This window comes from Aquila chrysaetos, chromosome 4 (genome assembly GCF_900496995.4).
Source record: "Aquila chrysaetos chrysaetos chromosome 4, bAquChr1.4, whole genome shotgun sequence".
In the NCBI taxonomy this organism is placed as follows: domain Eukaryota; kingdom Metazoa; phylum Chordata; class Aves; order Accipitriformes; family Accipitridae; genus Aquila; species Aquila chrysaetos.
This window is the reverse complement of record NC_044007.1, coordinates 41765169-41783098: the sequence shown is the minus strand read 5'-3', so window position 1 is coordinate 41783098 and position 17930 is coordinate 41765169. Positions and strand designations below refer to the sequence as shown.

The following is a 17930-nucleotide window of genomic DNA, read 5'->3' as shown; positions in this document are numbered from 1 at the left end:
CTGCATCAGGACTGTGTTCACTTAAACATATGGCCTTGGCCTCTAACCTCTGGGGTCTGTTCCAGAAGGCATCTTGGTAGTTTTGTTAGTGAAATGTCTTTGGAGTAGTGTTGCTTGGATTGCTGGGAAGGTCAGAACCAAGTGGAACATTTCTGTGATCTGAATGAAGAGGTCTTGTGCCAAATTTGGCTCTTTATTCGTTAATATTTTTTCTTTTGATGAGCAGAGGAAAATTATAATTGTCATTTAAAGCATTGTTGCTTATGAACATTACTATTCTAAAGATTTTATTCAGGTGACTCAGAATACAGAGGATTACAGATTTCTGGGGCTTCTAATAATCCAAGTAAAATTGTTGCTGAACTCTTCAAGGAAGCAAAAGAACATGGAGCTGTCCCATTAGATGAAGCCTCAAGAGCATCTGGTGACTTAAGTAAAGCTAAGGTAAAAGTTAAAAGATACTTTGATCTCTGTTTCCATTAGTCTTCTGAAACTCATCTAACCACATGAGAGTGAATACACCTTTTTGTGGTTTGCAAATAACAGAGGATTTGATCAACACTGTTGTGTGTTATCTGTGCTCAGATAACTTGCTGTAGAAAATAAAGTGGGGAGGAACCACACAATTTCAGGGGAAGTCATTAGAATTCAACCTGAAATGGAATTGCTTGCTTTATTTTTAATTAAAATTTATTAAAAAAAAATCCCAAACCTGCAGTTGCATCCCAAATCAAAATCGCTTACCTGCTGAATTACTGCTAGAGGGTAGTGGTCAAAAGCTCAACGTATCGATGGAGATCTGTGACAAGTGGTGTCCCTCAGGGGTCCATACAGGGACCAGTACTGTTTAATATCTTCATCAATGACATAGACAGTGGGATCGAGTGCACCCTCAGCAAGTTTGCAGATGACACCAAGCTGAGTGGTACGGTTGACATGCCTGATGGTCGGGATGCCATTCAGAGGGACCTGGACAAGCTGAAGAATTGGGCCCGTGTGAATCTCATGAGGTTCAGCAAGGCCAAGTGCAAGGTCCTGCACATGGGTCGGGGCAACCCCCGGTATCAATACAGGCTGGGGGATGCAGGGATTGAGACGGGCCCTGTGGAGAGGGACTTGGGGGTAATGAAGGATGCAGAACTGGACATGAGCCAACAAGGTGCGCTCACAGCCCAGCAAGCCAACCGCATCCTGGGCTGTATCAAAAGAAACGTGGCCAGCAGGTTGAGGGAGGTGATTCTGCCCCTCTACTCTGCTCTGGTGAGACCCCACCTGGAGTGCTGTGTGCAGCTCTGCACAGGAAAGACATGGACCTGTTGGAGCAAGTCTAGAGGAGGTCCTCAAAAATGATCAGAGGAATGGAACACCTCTCCTGTGAGGATGGGCTGAGAGAGTTGGGGTTGCTCAGCCTGGAGAAGAGGAGGCTCCGGGGAGACCTTATTGCAGCCTCTCAGTACTTAAAGGTGGCTCATAAGGAAGATGGGGACAAACTTTTAAGGATGGCCTGTAGTGATGGGACAAGGGGTAATGGGTTTAAAGTAAAAGAGGGTAGATTCAAACTACATATAAGGAAGACGTTTTTTATGATGAGGGTGGTGAAACAGTGGAACAGGTTGCCCAGAGAGGTGGTAGATGCCCCATCCTTGGAAACATTCATGGTCAGGTTGTACAGGGTCCTGAGCAACTTGTTCTAGTTGAAGATGTCCCTGCTCATTGCAGGGGAGTTGGACTAGATGACCTTGAAAGGTCCCTTCCAACCCAAACTATTCTATGATTCTAATGTTTGAAAAAGTGTACAGATTAGAAACTGAAATGCATCACTTAAAACCTGCTTAGCCTGATTATGGTTACTAGGTATAATTTTCCACTTAGAAAATATACAAGTTAGAACAGTGAATTTGCTTTTTATCACAGAAGCAAGCTTGCTGATGCTTTTATTTGCACCTAGGTAAGAATTTTAATAAACTGTTTCAGATATTTATTTCAATAAGCTTTTCTATGTATTTTTTTTTCCAGTCATTTTCTGGTGGTGGATATAGATTGGGTGACTCATCACAAAAGCACTCTGAATATATATATGGAGAAAATCAGGATGTAAGTAAAATTCTGAATAGCAGGAAACAGAATCTCCAAGAGATATCTGCTTAATCATGTTTACAGCTTGAAATGCCAGTATTACTGCAACTATGTCTATGAGGAAAAACTAATATCTAAATATTAGGTATGTGTTAAGTAGAAATTGTTAAAGTAAAAGTGTCCACAGAGGACAGACGTTCTTTGCATACCCCTAAGGCCTCCATTATGGAATTTTCTGATGTAAATTAGTTTGAAATTCTTAGCAGACATTCCTTTCAGTTACTTTCCTCCAGCTGTTGTTCTGCATTCTCTTAGCTATGCTAACATTTTAATCCTCTTAGGTTAGGAATTGTTTCTTGTTGTGGCTTGCAAAGTAGCCAGTCTCAAACTGGAGGGCAGGGGTGTATTCTAGGAATGGTGAAGCAGCAGGTTAGAGGCCTTTTGAAAATTGTCTGGCCTTTCTTTCCTCTCACTTAAAAAGCAGGAAGTGAGGGAGAGGCCGAGGAAAAACAAAGTTCTCTACACTTTGCCACTTGTGTGAATGGCTAGAGCAAATGTTAAGCTTATCTAAAACAAAACCAAGAAATGAGTGAGGCCAAAGGATTTGGTTCAGGCTGGGGGGTGCTATCATGTCACAACAGGAGCTGCTACCTTCTACCCTCTTAAGTAATCCTTCTACCCTCTAAGTAATAGCCAGTTGTACTGAGCCAGAAGCCTGTTGCAGTGGGGTTACCATGACTGGGGGAAGGGATAGTTTTCTAAGGGAAGGTCAGTTTTACTGGCTAGGGAAGCCTGGTTGTGCTGGACTGCAAGGCAGTTCCAGGGAAGAGAGGTGCAGGCTCTGAAGGTGAAAGGTTCTGGCTGAACATACAGGCACGCAGCAAAATAAGAAAGAAGCGAAGGAGGCTAGTTTCCAGGGTTCTCAGCATTTGAACTGAATGGAGCTAGTATTAACTTTACTGGAGCTCAGTATGTAATAATTTGAGGAAAGAGTAGTTTTCACTGTAACTGATGTATCTGCAGTAATTTGTAATTTTATAGATTTATTTCTTAATTTATCAACAATAAATGTTTACTGGTTTTGAAAGTAATTGGAACACTGTGAAGATCACTACACAGTCACTGTGTTATCTGTTATGTCATGGATAGCAGTTTAAGAGATTCTTTTTCCCCAAGTGTAAAAGTGGTCTTGAAGTAGATAGTAGTCTATAACTATTGTTTGCTTTTTTTAAAGGATTCTAACAATGATAATTAGAGTGCAGTGCTCTTGTCATTTGCATTCTTGTTTGTGGTCTGTTACAAATTCTTTTAAGTATAGATCAAAAATTGTGTAACTAACCTGTATGAAATTGAAATACCTTATTTGTCTATCTTCACTTTTTTTTTTTATTTTGCTGTTTTTGCTTCATAGGTTCAAATTTTGCTGAAACTATGGAGGAATGGCTTCAGTTTAGATGATGGGGAGTTGAGATCCTATTCAGACCCAACAAATGCTCAGTTTCTTGAGTCTGTTAAAAGAGGGTAAGTTAGAATGGCAACTTTTTTGAGGTATGTCTTTCAAGTGATGTGAAGAAAAATGCTTTCTCCGCATGTTTATAATGATTAAAAGCTCCAGGCTTCTTCTCTGCCTGCACCTATAAAATAAATTCTGTATTTGTCATCATGCATAGGGCATTTAAAAATTTTTGGTTCCTTTTGGTGGTTTAACTGCGAATGTTACTTGTTACAGACAGCTTTTAGTTTCACATGTTTTGTTAGCTCATTCTAGGTCTTGACTGTCAGTATGTTTTAGGTTTTGACTGTCAGCTCACTGGTTTTTTTTCTTCCTTTAGGATGAAATCAGTTCATAAAAAAAATTGGATGTCTATGACTGTTAAAGTAAACATACTAATAGTATCAACTCATATTGTACTGTGTAAGGTTTTTGTGTAATTTTGTATTGCAGTTCAGAATGTAATTGGGAAATTTTTATTTTTGTAATTAAGGGAAATTCCTGTGGAACTGCAGCGACTTGTTCATGGTGGCCAGGTTAATTTGGATATGGAAGACCACCAAGAACAGGAATATGTGAAGCCTAGACTGCGATTCAAAGCTTTCAGTGGTGAAGGGCAAAAACTTGGAAGGTAAATGTCATGGTTTAACCCCAGCCAGCAACTAAGCACCACACAGCTGCTCTATCATTCCCCCTCCTCAACTGGGCAGGGGAGAGAAAAATATAACAAAAGACTCATGGGTTGAGATAAGGACAGGGAGAGATCACTCAACCAATTACCATCACAGGCAAAACAGACTCAACTTGGGGAAAATTAACTTAATTTATTGCCAATCAAACCAGAGTAGGATAATGAGAAATAAAACCAAATCTTAAAACACCTTCCCCCCACCCCTCCCTTCTTCCCAGGCACAGCTTCACTCCCCAATTCTCTACCTATCCCCCCACCCCATGGCACAGGGGGACAGGGAATGGGGGTTACAGTCAGTTCATCACATGTTGTCTCTGCTGCTCCTTCCTCCTCAGGGGCAGGACTCCTCACACTCTTCCCCTCCTCCAGTGTGGGGTCCCTCCCACAGGAGACAGTCCTCCATGAACTTCTCCAATGTGGGTCCTTCCCACGGGCTGCAGTTCTTCACGAACTGCTCCAGCGTTGGGTCCGTTCCATGGGTTGCAGTCCTTCAGGCACAGACTGCTCCAGCGTGGGTCCCCCACGGGGTCACAAGTCCTGCCAGAAAACCTGCTCCAGTGTGGGCTCCTCTCTTCCTGGGTCTGCAGGTGCTGCCAGGAGCCTGCTCCAGTGTGGGGTCCTCCATGGGCTGCAGGTGGATATCTGCTCCACCGTGGACCTCCATGGGCTGCAGGGGGACAACCTGCCTCACCATGGTCTTCCCCACGGGCTGTAGGGGAACCTCTGCTCCGGTGCCTGGAGCACCTCCTCCCCCTCCTTCTTCACTGACCTGGCTGTCTGCAGGGTTGTTGCTCTCACATGTTCTCACTCCTCTCTCTGGCTGCAGTTTCTCTTGCACAGCAACTTTTTTCCCTCCTTCTTAAATAATGTTAGCCCAGAGGCTGTTGCTATCACTGATGGGCTTGGCCTTGGCCAGCAGCGGGTCCATCTTGGAGCTGACTGGCATTTGCTCTGTTGGACATAGGGGAAGCTTCTAGTAGCTTCTCACAGAAGTCACCCCTGTAGCCCCCCCCACTACCAAAACCTTGCCATGCAACCCAATACAGTAAAAAACGCTAGGTTTTCTGTTCTGTGTTCATATCTATTTCAAAAGCTGGATTTAATCAGTTAGGAGACTGTTGGAGAAACTAATCAGATGACAAAAGCAATATAAACTTATTCTGTGCCACAAGTCTCACCCCTGATTTCAGAGTCACCAGTAATCATGAAAGTTTATATATAATCTTAAAAAAAGTTAAGTCTCAGTCCTCTGTTGAAACTGCTCATAGATTTGCTAGCTGCTTTGTGCTTTGTTGTGACTATGAGATTTCTCTGCCTGTCCTTGCACATAATTTTGCCTATAATTTTTTTTTAATTCAACTGTGTTTAAAACGGGAGCAAAGGAGGCTGAAAGGTGATTAATACTTTACAAACTTCATGAGAAAATCTCTGGATAGAGGAAGCAGACCCAAATAAATTGTTCCTCATTTAGCGAGGAACAGGCAGAACTTAGTTATAATGTGGTATTGGCCAGTAAGGATACACTCTGCTCTGGCTTAGCTGCAGTACATGTTGTCTTTTACTGCTGGGATCATCACAAAGGGAATAGGAGATGCTATTGCAGCAATATGGCTGATGCCTGACTTAATGCGGATGGAAAGTATTTTTGTATGGGGGTAACTCCCATATATTTTTTCTGGAATGAAGCAGCAGAAATACTGTCCTGAAATATAACCTTGTTAACAGTCACTCATTGTAAGTTATACAAGGCAAGTCTGTTAGCTTTAAGAAAGAGAAATAATTTGATAAACTAACTTTTTTAGTTTGATCCAAAATAAATGAGCAATAAGTTGTATCAAAATCTCTCAACTTCTACTAGGATTTGATTAAAACTTCAAATGATGCTGCAAAAATCTATAGTAGGAGCTGTTTTTTAAAAGCAAACCACCAGAGAAATTCCACGTGCTCCTCTAGATGAAATAATACTGCAAAGCCTGGATTGTGGGAGAGGAGAGGCTCAACTTTTAACCTCTGATTGGAATAATCTGATTTGGCATAATGTGCCAAAATTCATTCCTGTGACTGAACATCTCAGACTGCCATGTCCAAAAGTGCATAATCTCTGTTCACCTTAAGTTGGTCAGTAAGAGTTAACAGTATTGTGACCTCAACTCTGCCAAGCATCAGCTTTTTCACATAACAATTATAGGCTTATAGCATCTTTTTCAGCTGACTTGATATTAGCTGTTGAATTGTAAATACTTCTAGGTTTCTGTTCATGTTTGCATTTATTCATGTAATATGTTTGGTTGCCAGAAGTATTGCTGGTATGCTTCTGCAAGTAATTTAATTCAATAAATGATTCTTAACTGTTTCTAATCTGTATTTCATCTTTTTAAAAATGAGGAAGTGTGCTCAGTAAAACTGAGAAGGTGGTAAGTTCTGGTAGGGGTGATATAGGGAACAATTGTATATAATAACTTCTTCAGCTGAGCACTTGCTCAGATTATTAAAGAGAAGAAGTAGGGAAGAGAGGAGGTTCTGTATATAAGAAAATGTGCACACCTGTTGTGTAGCATATTTGTTTGGTTTGGTAGCTTACGAAGTTTCAGGTATGTAAGCAATGAAAGGAGCAGCCAAATTATTATCTCCTATCAGATTTATATTCTTTTTATACTAAATGTAAAAAAATTCCATGCTTACTATGGGATGATATCAATTACCTGTTAATATAATTTGTGCTCTAAAAGGGTGGGGGATGCCCAGAATCATAAAGTAGTACTTCTGAAAGCAATTACTAAAGCAGTTTGGGTCAGTTTAGTGCACTATAGTTGTGCATGATTATTTTTTTATATAGTCCAGGAGGTATGATATCTAAATCTTAGTATCAAAGACTGTCATTTCATCCTCTGTAAGCATAAACAAAGATAGTTCTGTTTGTATTTGATTACCTATTTAAAATCAGGCAAATGTAATGATATGTGCAGTTATAAGAGAAATAAATATGAAATATTGCAATCATTGACAAGAAACTAAAGGATTATTTGTGTGTCTGTTAGAAAACCTGTGTTTATACTTAGTTCAGATAACTTTGAGAGGATTTTCATTGCTCGTTTGTACTAGCTATATATGGTAGTCATTCAGTGAAAAAGACAACTGAAACATCACTCAGTTCTGGTTTGACTCCATTAGTAACATCTGGTTTGGTTTTTTTTTCAATCCTTTAGCCTTACACCTGAAATAGTCAGCACACCTTCTTCACCAGAGGAGGAGGAGAAATCCATTCTCAGTGCACCTGTTCTGATTGATGATTCCATGCCAGCAACTAAAATTCAAATTAGATTAGCAGATGGAAGCCGATTAATACAAAGATTTAATCAAACACACAGGTAAATTGATTCTGCATCAATGCAGGTAACCATAACTATTTCGATAAGTTTGTGTTTTGTCACTAAATGAATATCAGTAAGAGATGAAAAAGGGGAAAATACAGCTCAACTAAAATGTATAGCTCAGTGTCATTTTCATAACACAGATGTACTGATAAATTGACTGTCAAAGCAAAATTCTGTTCGTGGAAACACAAGATATTTGATAACTGTGAAGTCACAAACTTTTATGACCGATTACGTCTTGTAATTTGTAAGGATACAGTAACAGCCATAACTGTTCTTAGGGTGACTGAAATCCGGACAACCTTGCTATGTAGTCATCCCAACCCTGGGCCCTTCTTGGGAGGAGCATGTGGCTGACTTGGATGACACTGTGAAGGCACTTTATTGCAAGGTGTCTATTTTTTTAGATCTGTTAGTAGTTTGCTGATTAGAGCTTGCCATTAGTTTTATTGACATTGTTGGGGCATTGCCACAAATGGTCTTGGCCAACCCCATTTATTTGCCTAAGAGGTTGTGTTAGTGCAAGGTTCTGCAAAGCTCTGCTTTGCACTACGTGGCTGAGAGAACTTTGGGCAGAGGGCAGAGATTTGGGCAGTAGTTCCACCTATGCTTCACAGCAAGCACGGTTCAAGCCAGCCCTGATCTGGAATCTGCACCATAGTGTTAGAACACAGCTGAAACTGAGCTTGAATCCTGCCTTGGAGGTGGTCTTAGCATGGACCCAGTTCCATGTTAATATTGTTATATGGTGAGTTCACCTGTTTCCTTTTTTTCCTTCTGGCTCAGAATAAGGGCAGAGCCAATGTGCAGCTTTCTTCACCTGACAACATACACAGACCACAATGAGGCAATTTTAGCTGAGATGCCAATAGGAAGGAAGTTACAGCGATAATTTTTCATATTTTAGCAGACCTGATAATGTACACTGATAGTACAGGCCAGATCCTTTCTTCACAGCACCTGCTGGAGAAGTTGACTTAGATAAACAGTAGGGCCTATTGAGAGCCTCTGTACCCATGATGGGTTTTCTTCTGTCTGCATGAAAGGGCAGAAATGGTAAACTTCCCAGTAATATCTGTAACCAAGGGTGTGTTGACACAGCTTATTTTAATCATTAATAACTTTCTCTTGGATGTGAATCTGTTTAGTTATCCTTGCCATATGTATGATCAAAATCAGCTACTAAAGCACATTGCTTGTGTCATAAGCCTTGAAGACTGATAGAAAGTTGAAGTCCCTGCTTATTTGGCTACAGTAAATCTGCCTATTTAATCAGTTACAATAGATCTTTAAAGATTTATTCTCAGCTTACTGTCTTAGGAGAGAAACCTCAAATTTCAGGTTTTTATCTCTAAAATCTTATTCATTTTTCATCCATGTCTTATAAAACTAAATTATTCCTGTTATACTGTTGATGTGATTGTTTTATGAACTATTATTCAGAAGTTCACTGCCAAGTGAAAGTAGGAGAAACCTCTTGTTGAAGTGCATTAATAATTCCCCTCTGCTTTCTCATCACTTTCACCATATATTTTAAGATTCTTCCTTCCGTTAATAATTTAGCCTTTTTGCAATATACTAATTAATAGTGAAATTTTTGAGAGCTGGTGTTGAAATTACTTGACTTTCTGTGTTAAGTATCAGTTTGCAATATACTTCTATGTTACAAATTTTATTTCTGTTGAGAAAACAAGCAATATTCATTTTAATTTTTCAGGTTTTTTCTGTAAGAGGAAAAAATTCTAGGCTACAACCATTAGTCATCTGGATCAAATGGAAATGTAAAATCAATAGGACATATTAAATGGTTTAGTCTGTTAGAAGGTTTTGTGTTCTCTGATCATCTTAATGTTCAGAGATTTATGTCAAAATGGAATCATACACAGTTTTCATGTCCATATCCTTTCCACAGGATTAAGGATATTCGAGATTTCATTATCCAGTCCCGTCCAGCATTTGCAACAACTGATTTTGTTCTTGTGACTACCTTTCCAAATAAAGAGCTTACAGACGAAAGCCTGACACTACAAGAAGCAGATATACTTAACACTGTGATTCTTCAGCAATTAAAGTAATCTTACAGTTGTTGGTATGAAATAGGGACTGTGCTGTCTTGTCATAGAATATGTTTCCAACAGATGAAAAAAAGGAAAGAGCGGTGTCTTTTTATTACCCCACTTCCATGGATCAAATTTTTGGGTTTCATGTCTTCCAGCTATAGCATATCTAGCTTTTTCGTTTTAATTTCTCAACATTGTTCAGCCTTTTTTCAGTGTTAAAATTAAGCTTCCCTGTGTTAGTTTGTTTCAGACACATCTTGTACTAAATGTGAAATGAGGTATGACTTTATGACTCTTCATTATTTTGAGAGGGGTGAGGGGAGAAGCATTTGGGGACAGTATCTTTTACACAGTTGGTAAGATTTGCACTATGGAAATGTTTTATGCTGCATTGACAAACAGCCATTTGAAAACTTAGCCTGTAGGTTATGTTTACCTTCCAAGCTGTATTAATATTAAGGTGTTCTGTTTAATAGGTTGACAGATAATTAATGCCCTAATACAATTTTTGTATATTCTGTTTGTAGTGTTTCATGGTGCAGTATAATATTTATATTCTAGTTTTTATGTAATTTTCCCCGTATTGTTGCTCATATGAGTGAATCAGTTCAGGAGATGCAAATCTCGGCTATCACAGACTATAATAGGTTGTTGACATTTGTATTCCAGTTGTTCTACTTGTGGTGAAAATAAGTATGAATTTTTTTCTTCTTGAAGCTAGAGAAATGGGAGAGACCACTGTCATCTGGAGATCTGCTGTGATTTAGATTTCATGAAAGTAGGCCTGTGGTCACTTTGAATCTGAATATGCAGTTGAACCCTGTGCAGCTACATGATTCTTCACATGAACAGTTACTTAAATAACCCCAAACACAAAGGTGCACAAACACAGAACTTGTTTATGCTGTCACTTGCATGCACAAAAATAGACATGTTAATTGGTCGTGTATTTTTGACCTGGATTTGAGGTCTTTATATTTGGACTTTTGGCCAAAGGCATTTTGTAATATTCAATGGGGATTTGGTTGTGCAGCTTTCGCTATACTTGTTTGGAAGCTGTATAGTTAAACCCCTTAATATTTGAAATTATATATTTTTTCAAATAACTTGGCCCTACACTGCAGTATGCAGGTAGGAATCTTATGTTGTGGGCAAACTGGCTGCTGTGCTTTAGTATTATGCAGTTTTATAGTATTTGTGGCTTTATATCAGATGAGTGGATCACACTCTGAAGGAGGGTAAGTGGGCTGTATCTCTTGTACGGATATATGTGTTAAAAATGCTGGTTTTGCTGATTATTTTATTCTGAAAATATCAATATTTATTTATGCTAAGCTTATAATTGCTCAGTATATTTGATTAATCTTACATTTTTACCTCAAAGTAGATATTTGACTAAGTAAATTTTAAATGTGCAATTGTATTTGAAGTATTTGGTTTTGTAAACTGAATATCTGCATGATTTTAATCATGATTCATTTCACGTGCTAAGTAATTAAAGTTTTAAGCTAAAAAGACCATAGGCAACACTTCTTGTTTTCTTCGCAATTTATGTTGTGATGAAGTTGTGGTTGTGTTGCATGCCAAATATTTAAGCCTAAATGGAAAGGAATGGACACTTACTATGCATATATTTTATATACTAACACTTCTCTATATAAATGCAAGGCCAGAGTCAGTATCGTGATACCGATCTTGGGCAGTCTGTGGTTTGGGCATATTTCAGTTCAGATTATAGGTAAAGTTACATTGCTTATTACTTCTGAAGACCATTATTAATTAAACACTGATGTATGAAGAACAGTGGTTAACTAAATTGGTTTTTTTCCCTGCTGTTATACCAAAAACCATAACTGCATATTATCACAATCTCTTTGTTTCAAATAGTTGGTAAATTTTCGTGTTCAGTAGCAGCTGAGAGTGGCTGGGGGTCCCAGTAGTTGACATTATTTTGTCAAGCACTAAGAAAATATATCAATGCTCATGTTTAAATATTTCACTGCTTCTTAGTACTTTAAAACCTATAGAATCTTCTGTCTCATAATTTTATATCATACCTTTTATTAACATTAAATTCTCACTCACATAGCTAACATCTTGGCATTTTTGGCACAAAACAATTCTTTGACTACAGACCTGTGTGGATACACAGTTAAGACTGGCTACAAGGGAGAAGGGAGACTGAAACAAGGGAGAAGGAACTTTGTAGAGAATGATGATCTTTCCCTCACAGCAAGGCTGCTGAGCTTCTTGGGAATTCCTCTTAGCTTCCGTGAAATACAGTTAATAATCCTGTTGCTCTTGTAGGCAGTTTGTGAAAGGCTCAGGCTTCACCTCTGCTTGTCTTTCCCAGAAATCCTTTATCACACAGAGCCAAATAATGCAAAATTGAATGTTTTCTCTTAAGAAAATCTCTCTGGACCCGAATACTTGTGCTTTTGGGTTTTGGACACTACTCCCATCTTTGTAATCATTTATTCTGGATAAACACAATCAGGCTCATTAGTTTTTGGGGTTCTCTGTCTTTCAGCAGCACATTGGGACATTTGTAAACATTCTGCTTTAATCAGACTACTGGACACACTTGTGCAATTAGCATATATTAACAGCTGTCTCATGCTGTTCTCACTCTGGTGAAAATCTATCCAATATTAAATGAACCAAGGAAGAGCATGCAGGCACTCAGAGGTGGTATTACTAGCTCCCTGCTTAGCGCTTGCACTAAGCTAAAGCTCCTATGATCTTTAAATGATACTATTCTGTGCAGGGAGAATAAACAGAAATGCGCCTTCCCCTTGCTCATGCTGATTAAGCCTGACAGGCCTCAGCATAGGCATGTGCTGTTTGAGATGATGAGACAGTGAGCAGCAAGAGTCTGGAATAATACTGAATTCATGGCATGCCAAAAGCAGTAAGCTTGTGGTGTTTCTATGGGATGGATATAGTTGGAATGGGTTCCTGAAGAGATTACAAGTAGGACTGGTACTACTTAGCTGCTTATCAATTATCTGGAAATAAGTTTTGAAAACCCAAAGATTAGTGCAATGATAAACAACAGTAAGTGGCAACTATGATGAACATTTAGTGAACTGTAGCAATCGGATCAATTGCATCCTTAATACAGCCAAATGTCAAGTTACGAATCTGGAACCAGCTATGAAAGACACTTAATAGCCTGGAAAGCACTGGCCCTGGAAAGAAGTTGGGTGACAGTTGGAAAACAGTGCAGCACAACTATTCACACCCCTTTGAGGTTTACAGAGTTGACTTTGTGACTGGGAGATTATTTTAATCCCTGTGTTGTTATTGGTGAGTTTGATGCTGTTTATGGTGCTGGTCCTGCTTCTTAAGACTTTAGAGATTGGACCAAAAAAATCAATGGAAATGCTTGATTAAATATCTTATCTTAAAAGAGCTCAAAACAGGTAGCTTATCAGGAGGAAAACAGAGAGATGAGGTGATTCAAAGTGGGCAGTTACTTCACAGAGGGGGAAAAAGTATTATAGGACTCTTTGGTAGAGAAAAGCATAACAAGAATTAGAAGCTTGTACAAAGCTGGAAACTCAGTTCAGGTTATTTTCAAAGTGAAATTAAAGCATGTTTTTCAATAGTTGAACTACTGGAATGAACCAACCTTGAAAATCAACTTCTCTATCTTCTGGTTTTTGTTTAATTCTCACTGTTATGCAGGCTTTCTGTAAGATTTGTTTTAATTAAATCAAATTTATTTGGGTTTTGCTACTGAGACAACAAGGTAAAATAAGATGGCTTAGTTTTTGGAAAGCAATTTACTTTGCCTCTGTCCAGTCATACTTATAATTAATAAATTCTGCTGTATGTTTCATATTTAAAAGCTGGGAACATTACGTACCTCACTATACATCTTCAATATTTTCTTTACAGACATTCCAAAAAAAGTCTGCTGAACTTCAAAGAGATGATTAACAGAGCTCAGATTACAGACCAGAAGTCACCTTCTTACACTTCTTACTTGCAACTCTTATCCTTTAGTAAAGGTCCTGTTCTGACCATAATTGAAGAGCTCTCTGGCAGCACATCTGGATGTTAAAGGGGAGAAACTAAGTTTAAAAATTTTTAAATCTAAAACTGAGAAGTGGGGAGGGTATCTAGTTCTTTTCTGTTTGCTGGGAGCTGTCTGCTCTTGAGTTAAATATGTGATCTACAAACCACGTATTTGGGCTCTTTTTCTGGGGTATGAGAAGATAGATGTGTTTATTCCAAACTGCAATAAGGTGAACTGAGTGAGACGTTCCTAACTGTGGAAATAATTCCCTAAATTTTTTTTTTTTTTTAAATTATGGAAGAGCTACTATTTTACATTTATAAATCTACCTCAGTCCAAATTAATTTGGTGAGATCTTAGACCATTTAAATACTAATGAGCAAGTATTCCCAAATGGGAATACCCAGGAGTCATTTTCTTATATGATGTTTTTAGCTGAAGTTCGAATTGAAGGAGTTACTTCTGCAGGGCTGCAAAGCTGGTATTTATTTCATGGAATTCTTAGTGTCTTACTACGTGCTGATATAAAAATTTTGATTGTCTATTCTAGCAAAAAAAAAAAATAGAATTCATAGTGTTTACTAGCTCTATCTTAAAAATTACCAATTGATTGCATTTTGAGGACAAAATAAATTTTCTGATTTCCAAATTAAATTTTAATGAACTTTTTCATGGTAATAGCTGTCTACAGTGTTTTGGACCAATGGAAGCCTCAGAACTTTAGCGCCTGCATTGTACAAACCCCAGACAAATGCTCCATTTCAGTGAACAGAATTCATTCCTGTTTATCTTGCAACTGTTCCTAATCAAGTTAAATTAAATCATCATTAATCAGATGTTCACAATGCAAATGTCCTTACAGTCTTTCATGCCAATTTATTTAATCCATTTTAAATTAGATTTTACAAATAAAATCTCTGCCTGAATGTGAAAATGTAAGTGCTAGTTTTTTGGGAAGTTTGCAGTTAATAGAGAAGAACTTAGACGAGGTATTTATTTCTACTTGCAGCTGAATTCCTCTTCTCTTGGCAAGCTGGTTCTTGTTAAAAGAAATAGAGAAATTTTCAATGGAGGAGACTTTGGCTCTGAATGTGGAATAGTGCTACCACTTTTTGTCCATGAATGAGTACCCTGATACATGTGAATACTTGTTTCCACTTTTTTATTTATCACTTTTTTTATATTGGTTCTCTTGTTCTGAATATATCATGTGTGTGCTTTCAACTCTTTTTAACTATAAAATTATATTCCTGCATATTTTTCTTAATGCAGTGCTACTTCCTATAGCAGTCCTCAAATCCTGTAGTCTAAAGGGAATCATTGAAAGCAAAAGAGGGAGCATAAGGCAGATGGTTATGTTAAAATGTTTTTCCACTAAAGAGCTCCTGCTCTTATTGTCTAATAATTATTTGGGTTTTCTAAGGAGTCTTCCTGAACACTATTTTTCCTGGAAACAGACACAGTTGGAGCTGCTTGGTAACCTTGGTCACCACTCAAAAAATTGTAAGCCAGGATTTGGTCTGTGTGAAAGGAGTGAATGCTTCATCTGGAGAGAACAGGCAATTAGACCTTAAAAGGATCTGCTCAGAGGAAAAAAGTGAACCTGAATCCTATCTTAAATCCCAACACTTGGAAGGTTCAGATGTACCACTGAGTTATAGATGCATATTTAGCATTTAGCTTTTCATCCCCAAAAAGGGAAAGTGGCTGCTCTAATTTGATTTTAGTTGTTTTGAAGGTGCGCTTCCCTCTGCTCTTTGTGAAAATGGTAAAAATAAACTGTGCAGTTGGCTTGCAAGGAGAGAGCTAACTCTTCCTGCCCTGACTGTACTGCAAGCTGGTGTTAAGATAGAGGCTAACAATCTACCTTGGTAGAATAAAAAATAAAACTCAAAGGCCTGGAAATATTCTAAGTTTCAGCTAGGCTTAAAAGATAGGTCTGGCATCAGTCACAACCCTTAATGGAGGACTAAGCCTTATTATTAGGCATATGCCGTAAGAGAGATTCCCTGAACGTTTCTGTCTTGCCCATTGTACGTTAACCGCACCTGTCATGCAGACAAGGGAGAATTGGAAATGAAAGATTCTTTGCAATGTGATGATTTAAGGTGTTGATATTAGCAAAGTCATTTTTACTTGCTGACAAAAGGATTTAATTTCAAAGGGTTTTTTTTTTTTTGGGGGGGGGGGGGGTGTTTGTTTTTTTTTAATGTAGTGCAATTCAGCTTCCAGGTTTCTGTCTGGGTCTCCAAGATCCATAATTACTTCTCTCTAAAGCAATTACTTAAATGAATGGAGCTAAATAAACAGAGGAGAGGGGACAGATGGATGTGTCAGTCTGGCAAGCCTGGAGGCAATTTGGGCCTAGGAGGCAGAACAACCACACTCAGCAAATGTAGGCAGGAGAGGATGCTTGTTTAGTAGGGACCTGTAACACATCCCAGCTGAAATAGTCACTGTCCTTGGGAGGCTGTTAGCTGGATCAAAGCTGGTACTCCAGGCTGCTGAGCTTCTGACACCTGCTTTCCTTCATTCCTGACTATCTACAAGTTGTCTCTACTGGTTGTTCCTGTTCAGTAGCATTGTGCCTGCAGTATGTCAGTTCTTACAGACGATTGTAGTGCTTTGCAAGAGTCTGTTACAAAAGGCAGACTTGAAGTCTTCCCCTTTCCCTCAATACCTTTCTTCATCCAGTTTCTTCAGCATAAGACCCCAAGATACACTAAACTAACACTTAGCCTGGGTACATTGAGCAAGTTTGGATTGTCTCGTCTTCTCACCATGTCACTTACAAATATTGCACTTGCCCTACCTCTATTCCATTGGTTTTAATGCATGTGCCCCAAACAAAACAAATTATACAATCAAAGTTTTGGTGTCTTCCCTGTATCCCTTCTAGTAAGCTTATGGTGCTGGCAGATAATTTCTGCCCAAGGACTCCAGCCCTGTGGAGTTCTCATGAGGGCAGCTCTCCTTCCTGAGGTCTACGCTTCACTATGGCAAGAATTTTTTTTTATTATTATTATTATTTCTTTTTGCTTGGCTTATTAGCAAATAAAGTTTGGTTAGTCGTTGTATATTCCAGGCTGCACAGAGTTCTCCAGTGTTTTGCTGTTTCATGTTTAAATCTGACTATTCTTTGACACTCCCCCCAGAGGAGTCTTAACAATATATGAGTTTACTTAGCTAGTGCTTTTTGTATTCTTATGTTGCAGGGCTCAGCCTTGGAATACAGTACTGCCTGGGGTTTTTTGAGGGGGTTGTAGTATCTCATGGCCCAAAGGATGAAATAAAGCTTAGGTTGCACATATGATAAAGATGTGGAGTAGGTCACCATGTCAGCAAATAAATGTGAGAAAACTAGAACCTTGAAAAGATTTTGGAAGAACTTTGATTCTCCGTGTTTCTCCTCTAGCCTGCACTGACCTCTTCCACACAGCAGTTTTTACCTATTTGCTCAGCTAAACATCTCATGTGTACAGGAAGTCTCTTTATCTGTATCAAAGGCTTGAGCCTGCAACGCTTAATGCCCCTCTTCCTGAGCAACTCCCTGGAGACTGTTGGCCTGCCTGTAGGCACATGTAAGAATAATTAACTTCAGGTTTAATGCTCGAATCCTAAGCTTTTTGTGGCTGATGCCATGTCTCTCAGCGTGTCTGCAATTCCTAAAAATAGTGGCTGCCTAGTTCTAGTTGCAATCTTCAGGCCCCACTGCAGTAAAACTTTGAAACAATAAAAAATCAGTTTAATGACTACGTTATTGCTTTCTCCAATTCTAGCTCCTAGGGCCTTGACAGATACTGCAGTATCAGTCCCATGGATCTCCAAGTTGATGCATGGATGGATATAATCTGTAGCTTTGGTGTAGAGAAAATATATGGAAGAGAAGACTATTTGTTTTCTCTTTCTTTCTCTTTCGAAGTGGTGGTTTAGCTGAACCCATAAAAAGTCAGAACATGTCAACCTGGCAAGGTCTGTTTGCCTTAGTTGTCTGTATAGGCTTTATTACCCAATTGACTGCGCAAGCAGAGAAGGTAGAGGTGACCTGGAGTTAGTGATTTCCAAATAGCCTTTACTCATGGCCAAGGCCACCAACAAACACACGTTTAATTTTATGAATTTTCTTCAAATAGTAGCATAGGCAAGCTTAGATAGTGCTGCTGTCTTTGTACAAGCACAGTAACTAAGTATTTGTTAAATGCTGTTACAATAG

The 17930-nt window shown here is 38.7% G+C and overlaps 1 protein-coding gene across 5 annotated transcripts in view; it reads left to right on the top strand.

Moving 5' to 3' along the window:
• UBXN2B (UBX domain protein 2B) overlaps positions 1-17930 on the top strand; it is a 42520-nt gene that overhangs the window by 8981 nt on the left and 15609 nt on the right. For 2 of the 5 annotated variants that reach the window (XM_030011143.2, XM_030011141.2), the window contains 6 exons: positions 285-444; positions 2017-2094; positions 3488-3597; positions 4062-4199; positions 7466-7627; positions 13597-14651. In XM_030011143.2, the coding sequence (XP_029867003.1) occupies positions 285-444; positions 2017-2094; positions 3488-3597; positions 4062-4199; positions 7466-7627; positions 13597-13762 (814 nt within the window). In that variant the 3' untranslated portion in view covers positions 13763-14651. Of the gene's footprint in view, positions 1-284; positions 445-2016; positions 2095-3487; positions 3598-4061; positions 4200-7465; positions 7628-9545; positions 11432-13596; positions 14652-17930 lie in introns of those variants that run through there. The other 3 variants (XM_030011145.2, XM_030011144.2, XM_041122980.1) reach the window with 2 other exon arrangements.